Source organism: Triticum aestivum, chromosome 5B (genome assembly GCF_018294505.1).
Source record: "Triticum aestivum cultivar Chinese Spring chromosome 5B, IWGSC CS RefSeq v2.1, whole genome shotgun sequence".
Classification (NCBI taxonomy): Eukaryota; Viridiplantae; Streptophyta; class Magnoliopsida; order Poales; family Poaceae; genus Triticum; species Triticum aestivum.
In genome coordinates this window covers 292,876,283-292,883,807 of record NC_057807.1, presented here as the reverse complement: position 1 = coordinate 292,883,807, position 7,525 = coordinate 292,876,283, and the positions used below count along the sequence as shown (strand labels likewise).

General features: G+C 43.5%; 1 protein-coding gene across 1 annotated transcript; it reads right to left on the bottom strand.

The window, feature by feature from the left end:
* Window positions 1–813: 813 nt before the first annotated feature.
* LOC123111467 (uncharacterized protein At4g37920) lies at window positions 814–6,354 on the bottom strand. The gene is made up of 6 exons (XM_044532270.1): window positions 6,064–6,354; window positions 5,355–5,632; window positions 4,816–4,981; window positions 4,102–4,343; window positions 2,555–2,742; window positions 814–1,269 (listed from the first exon to the last, which is right to left on the bottom strand). The coding sequence occupies exons 1-6, from the start codon at window positions 6,224–6,226 to the stop codon at window positions 1,053–1,055; spliced, it is 1,254 nt and encodes a 417-aa protein (XP_044388205.1). The 5' UTR covers window positions 6,227–6,354; the 3' UTR covers window positions 814–1,052.
* Between the last annotated feature and the right edge of the window lie 1,171 nt (window positions 6,355–7,525).

Genomic DNA, 7,525 nt, shown 5'->3' with positions numbered 1-7,525 from the left:
TGGTGAAATTCCTTCAAGTTTCAGACAGGCGGTCAAGAAAGAAGCGGTGATGTTGAGTTCAGATAACTCTTATGTGTGGCATCCAATATGTGAGTTGTTCACTTTCACGCAGGTCAGTGATTAGTGTGTGATGGCGTTGGACGGATACTCTGAAAGTTGGGAGCACAAACTAGAGTAACAAGGAACTTAATTTTGCTCGAGTATTGACTGTGGTCAAGAAAAGAAGGGACTACAAGTTGTAGGTGGAGTCACATGAAGTCTTTGGAGTAGCAGCGATACTCATGGGATAAGCTCAAGTCCAATGTACATGGAAGTTTGACGTATGGACAAATCTAGGGGTGGTGGAGTATATTCGTCAAGGTGGAGTTTGTTGGATTGTGTCGAATATAGTGTACAAGATAGGTTACAATTGAACTTGTAGTTGTATTGTGTTTATATAGGATATGGAGTCGTGTCCTAGTAGGACACTTGTATCCTAGGCCTCTCATATATAGCGGGGTAGACACATGATGTAACCTATGCCAACATAATAGCACCGGAGCGCAAGGGAAGCCGGCGGCATGTGCCGGCGTCCAGAGTGACCGGGTGCGGTATTGTAATGATGTCATGGGGAGGAGCGCCCATAGTCAGGCCCCGGGGATGTAGCCATATCGGTGAACCTCGTTAACAAATCTCGGTGTCGTGATCGTGTGATTGCTTGGTCCTCGGAGGATCGACGGTGTGCCTCAGTTTTATTCTAACACACCTAGTAGTAACCACAGGAATCTAAACCAGCAATTTTCACAGCAATGATTTCTAATGACACACTTGCTCTAAAAGATGATGAAATATTGACTGCATGCACCGAAGATTGCTATTGCTTGTATCGCATACGAACATGTAATCAGTGTAATGAAAAAACATAAGTTCTAGCTAAACCTTAACTTGCTACATGGTACCAACCTAACTATCTCTCTGTAAGGCTGTAACTTCATAAGACCAATACTAGCCCTAGCAACCTACAAAACATCTTATCTTACTACAAACATCACCGATTCATGGGTGTTGCAGGCTCAAAATTCTGGTTCTTCCCTGTCTTCTGATTCTTGGTCCTCAGGGTTTATGTATTGCTTCATGTATTCTTCCTCGACCGTCTCTTTGAGAAGAATTAATCGCTGGATGATAACCGGGTCGCTCATCCTTCTGGCATCCATGAAATCCGTCTCCTCCTTGTTGAGATGGTACGAATCGAGCACCATTTTAATCCACTTGTGCAGTTCGTTGGGAGTTCTGCATAAACGATGATGTCTGTTTAGCAGGTCCGGGTAAAATGCACAGAGATTATGATAAGCACCTTAAAGTTACATGAACCGACATTTATTGTAACAAAACATTGGCACCCTCATAGCGAGCAGTTTGTGGTGCCTAACTCAAGACGTAACAACATACATTCTCCAGTATTTTTCATGTAATTAAATTCCTCGCATTATTTCTGTCATATATTATCCTGGCCCATTTAGCATTCAACATAAGGTCAACATAATATTATCCAGGCCCATTTAGCATTCATTGTCAAATCCTTGTTTTTTTCTGGATAAGCAGGAACCCAAAGGTACAATGTAGCTCTCATTCAATCCTAAACAATGACTAATTAGGCAAGAATTATGAAGTGTGGTTTCTGTAAATATAACTCTCACATTAAAATTTGATAGACAATAGTTCAGTCTGAACATATTAAAAAGTTTCTATCAACTTCATACATCCCCATGGCAACATTTTTTATGGGGGTGGAAATTAGACAAGTCAGCTCAATGCTTACATGTCAGTATATAGTAAGTAGTTCAGTGGAGCATGCTAAGGCCAATGGATCCTTATTTTGAAGTCATAGAATCAGCATTTCCAATTGACTACTCCAATCAACTCAAATACTTATGACATAACGAATGGACAAGAAAAACTAGATGCATCCGACGCAATAAATATGCAAACATATTATACTGCATGGACAAAATGATGTTGCAGAGTCACTGTCGGAATATGGAAGTTGGCGCTTTCCTGGCTAGGCATCCATGACATTCACCCCAAGGGTTGGCATACTTCCCCATCGGCTAAAGAGTGGTGGGCTCTCTTGGTTCGGCCAAGCAATACGACGCGACCGGGCATGGGGACCCTTGCCATGTTGATCTCTGAGCAGATTTGGAATGAGTGGAATGCTCGTGTCGTTCCGCCATGTTGAGACCCGACCATTCTGTCGCAACTCAAGGAAGAGTCATGCCTATGACAAAAGGATGGCGCAAAGCATTTGAGCTTCATGATACCGGGAGAGTAATTCCCATGAGGATTTTCAGGTTTCTGTTTCTCGATGGTGTTTGTGTACAGGCTCTCTATGAATTTCTCTTCAGTGGGTTTTCCCTCTCGCCGGTGTGCTCAGTGAGAGGTCTGTACTGAACCTTGTTTCTTCCCCTACTTAATTAATGTAAAGGCAAGCCTTTTGCCTTTCTTCAAAAAAATAAAGATGTTGCAGCCAATGAATCGATGAACTTTTACATAAGTATCTTCCTAAATAGTTACTTACGTGTAAAGAGCATCTTCATCCTTGACTTCGTGCTCATCTCCTGGCGAGAAAGCAGACGCGAGAGCAGCAAATCTCTCTTCGGGATCTTCAATATTCAGTAGGTACTTCAGAAGTTTCATCTCTGGAGGTGAGATGATTTTGAGGCTTTCCTTTGCAGTTGTATAAATATGATACATTATATCCTTGACCTATGCCACACAATGAGTGTAAACACACATTCTCTGCAAGTTTTGGCTAATAATATTTTGTAAATGTTGCTTAGTCAAAAACATAACAACAATAACTACAACAGATAAATACTAAGCTCAAAGTTGATATGTAACAGAACCAGTTCTTAAATTCATACAAACATCTTAGTGATCCGGCAAATCTAATATGTGACTGAAAGTAGAATGCGACTAATACAAATTTGGAAATCTTATGACATTATTGTGTATGAGAAGCAAATTATGTAGACCGCGAGCCAGGGACGAAGCTCAAGTATTACCACTGTTGTCAGCTGAGACCAGCGGATTTTGAAATACTTCACTAAATTAACACAAATCCTTGCTAATTTGTGAAGTTGACACCATTAATGTAAAGCTGACCCCATTAATTATTTTTTCAGCTTCGTCCCTGCCGTGAGTCATGACATTGCAATTATAGAAGTATTGGATGGCACGTCCTTTATTCCCAAATACTGAAGCAAATTTTCTTGGAAAACTCTACATTGCTTCAAGATTTTTTCGAGATGGGTCTAAGAAAATGAAAGAGAGGAATACCATATATTAATCTGACATGTATTTGTCATTAAAGAATTTAATTTAGTTTATTGTCAAAATTCCTCGAGCTATTAAGTTGTTAACTTGACGCAATTTTCATTGTGGTACAATAACAATATTTCATGGCTACATGTCTCTCAGTGTTTCCGCAGGAACACCCGGGGAATCATCTAGTTTTATTAAGTTTCATTCAAGGTTAGGCAATGCACATATACTTCAACACCCCCTCTCCCACGTGGGGCTCGTTAAGGCCTAAACGTGGAAGAAAGAGGGCAAGCTTTTTTTTCCAATGCTGAAAACCGAGACTTGAAACGAAGACCTCTTGGTTTTGATACCATATTAAGTTTCATGCACCAACCAGTAGTACCAAAAGTCTAAAGTGATGGAGAAGGTTGGGCAATCCAGATATACTTCAATAAATTTTAGGAAATTGAAGAACTCAACGAGAAGGTAAATGTCATGTATCCATTAACTTTTTAAAAATGTAAACGTGGTGGAAGTATAGGCGGAAGTGCTATTTTTTATATTTCATAAACATAAATAAGATAGTACTAGTGTTTTATTACTTACTGTCTCACTACTTTCAAGCATAAATAACAAGCTATATTACTTGCCTCGATGGTGTAGGGTGGTAAATAGTGGGAAAATCAGCATAATGCCTGATGGATTAAAGTGCTTCATATTGTGTTCACACAGCTTTAGTTGGCAAGTATATATATGTAGCATGAAATCATTATTAAACATAGATAACCTGTACAAAAATGTTAAATTTTCACTTAGACCAACCTTGTTCTTCATAGTTTTAGAGTCTTTTGCAGCAGCCCAGGCTCTATTAATCAGAAGAACTAAAGATGAGTCAAGTTCTTTAGCCTTAGCTAATCCTTTTATCTTGTCACAGGCATCATCTAGTGAAGAAGAATTCAATATATCATCAAATTTTGATTGAGCAGAATCAATGTCCAACTGCTGCAGTGTGCAATCATATGCATGAATTGCAGATAGACACTTGGCCCCAAGCCTGGCAATTGCTGCATAATTTGGGCAAGAAAAAAAAAGCGCAGATAAGAAAAATAAGACCATGATGCATTATAATAATGTGACTAGAACTGAAGTGAAGTAGACACAGTTCATCATCTGTTCACAGAACAACAAAGTGATATACATGACACATATTCTCGATAGAATAGATTGTCTGGATGAATTAAATGACCAGCCAAAGCATTATAAATAGACTTAATGTAGCCATAGCTTCTAATAAATAAATAAATAAATGCATCATCAGGTTCTTTTTCATTTACTTTTCTGACTGTTTAAAACAGAGATCGTGCTGCAAGTTCTCAAGAACGACATAAAACCCATTGGTGGGTCTGTTTCAGTAACCTCTATAATATTGTATATCTTTATATGTGTTAGTGACTGGTTGGCTCAATATTCAAATTATAAGAATACAATAAAATAAATACAGTTCGTGAGCCAAGAACTGTTAAGGTAGAAAGTTACCATCTCGCTCATCAAGGCCATTGTAAGCATTTACAAGAAAATTAAGATTGCGGAAGAAGTCCCCAGTGAAATCCTTTCGTCGTCTCGCAACAATAGCGTTGATATCAGTGGGATTCTCTCTGAGCTCTGTGAAGAGTTCCATGTGCGTCTCTATTTCATCATCGATCTAAGAAAATTAATTGCAAACAAGAGGGTTCAGAAAACTACAATGCACATGAACGCTTCTCTTGATTGACTATGGCGCACCTACCTAACAATATCATTATGTAATCCAAATATATGATGTTTCCAAAATTGATGGCTAAACAATTATCTTGAGGAATATAATGTTTTTTTAAAACAGAATTAAATTGGCAAGGATGCATGCATAAATCAAATAAGAACATAGTTGGCTCATAGTTGAGGCCGGCCATAAAGACTATTTTTGCTCTTGCAAAAAAAAGAAAGACTACTTTTGCTCTGTTAAAAAAAGAGCATACCGTCTTTACTTTTCTAGCGAGTATAATAAAGACTATTTTTGCTCTGTTAAAAGAGCATACCTTCTTTACTTTTCTAGCGAGTACAATCAACTTTTGCTTCACAGAAGTATCAGTTTCCACATCTATACACACTTGGCAGTGCTTGTAGAAGTGTGGTCTGTATCTTTGCCACTCCTCTCTGAAAACCAATACTTTTCTCCAGTCCTTTGTTTCTGGCTTCTCATGCATGAAGAACTCAATAAACCTATCACAGATTTGGGTCATCGTGTAGCCCATTGCGACTTCACTCTCCATTTGGTTATCTGTCACCTTAGTAGTAGTTGGGCTCGCCACACACCCTGCAGTAGTAACTCAAAATATAAGAAACACTTTTGCAAGGTACACAAAGTGGATGCGCGCGCAGGCAATTACATAATCTTGGATAACAAAATTAGCACTGCAGAATTACACTTGAAACTTCTTGTGAAGAAGCATTCCATGTTCAAACTATAACTGTTGCAATTGAAAAACTAAATTTCACATATGTCCCCTACTGAAAATAACATCAATTTGTATCAGTAAATCACATTATGAAGACATATCAGAAGATTGTAAACATGCGGGGCATCTGTTTAAGAAATTTTAGTCGAAACACAATTAATCGTCCCCAATAGGGACCTGTGTAATTGCAGAACAATTAAATACAGCCATCCTGGACAAGAAGAAAGCGTCCAAGTCGCCTCGTCGTTAGAGAAAGAGAGGGTATGAAGAGGGCCTCGTCGTCGCTAACCTTGGACAGCGCGAGCGCTGCCGGCTGCTTCCTCTCGTTGCTGCTCCAAGACGCTGGCCCTCTTTGCCGCCGTCAGTGCTAGAGGAAGGCTGAGTCGTTGCCGCTCAGACCGCAAGACCCCCGCTGCCGCCACTCTGCAGGCTGCCCCCAACCAGCAGGCCATCTCCTCGTCCGAAGCTCTCTACTCCCGGTTGTCTCGGGTGAGCTTTTCTTCCTAAATTTGTTTGTGAGAAGGGAGAGGGAGTATGCGGTGGTGAAGATAAGGTTGAGCGGGAACTGCATACACGTGCTCATTTCTTCTTTTGTTACAAGTCTTTCATGTCTTATATGTTTATGTTTATATTTGCTTATTTACTGAGGGAGTATTACTCAAGAGCGAGAATTGTTATGGACTTTTCCCCCACCCTCCTGCATCACTCCCGCCAGGCGACAGGGAGGAACCCTAGCGCACCGCCACCAGCTCCCTTTTCCGCCCCCTCCTCCGTCCTCGCCGCCGCCAGAGGGCGCGACCGAGCGAAGCCTAGCCGGCGCCGGCGAGGCCTTCTCGTTCCCCCTCCCAGCGGCTTTGGGGCAGACCGACGCGTCTGGATCAGGGTGCTTCGCTGACCCAGGGCGAGGCGGCGTTGCGGCGCGGTTGCGTGGTCATGGCGTGGTCGCATTAATGGCGCGACGTGTTGGGCGTCGGGGAGGAGGGGGCGTGCTGGCGCGGCGGTGGCGGCTGCTGCTCTGCCCACCAGCGGCACGGGCCGAGGGCGACTTGGGACGCGGGCAGCCTCTCTACATGGTTTGTTGGCCGGTGGGGGTTGGCGGCGTGATGGTAGTGGCTCCCGCCCAATGGCGTCTTGGCTGGTTGGCTTCGTTTCGGTGGGTTGGGGCGCCGGTGGACGGGTGGTGCATGCTCTCCCATGGGTGTGCGATCCTCGCGATGATGACAAGTTGGCGGCCCACGACTGGTGGCGTTGGTGGTTTGACGCATCATGAGGGTGCCGAAGGCGACGATGGCTGGCGTGGCCGAGGCTATCCGGGCGGCTGGACAACCCCCTGTCCAGATCTAGAGTTGCCAAATCTGATGGGGCGCTGGTCAATGCCCCCTCCGGTGGTGCCTGTCGGCACGTAGCCTTCGTGCATGGCCCGGGGCATCTTTGCCGGGCAGCCGGTACGCCGACTTCAGCCTCTCTCTTGTTCTACCGGCATGGTGGGGTCTCGTGGGTTGGGGGGAGGTGCTTGCTTCCCGTCCTGGTTGGTGGTGGTTGCACGTTGTGGCGTCGGTGTGAGGTTTGATATCGGATGTCGGGGCGGCGGCTCTGGATGTCGGGCTACTAGGCGGCTCTCCGGCGGGCTTCGTCGTGGCGATGTTGGTGGTTGTGCCTCTTGGTCGTGTGGGCCACAAGGGGTCTGGTGGTGGGTGGTCCTGGCTTGTGCACTTCCGACGGAGGTGGCGTTGCCTAGACCTGGATTGGTG

What these genes read in the sequence shown, in the direction of transcription:
- LOC123111467 (XM_044532270.1), bottom strand. Translation starts at nt 6,226, where the DNA reads ATGGCCTGCTGGTTGGGGGCAGCCTGCAGAGTGGCGGCAGCGGGGGTC. An exon ending in TCGCTAGAAAAGTAAAGAAG is followed by an intron (nt 4,982 to 5,354) that starts GTATGCTCTTTT and finishes TAATTTTCTTAG; the next exon opens with ATCGATGATGAAATAGAGAC. An exon ending in GATGAAGATGCTCTTTACAC is followed by an intron (nt 1,270 to 2,554) that starts GTAAGTAACTAT and finishes TCGTTTATGCAG; the next exon opens with AACTCCCAACGAACTGCACA.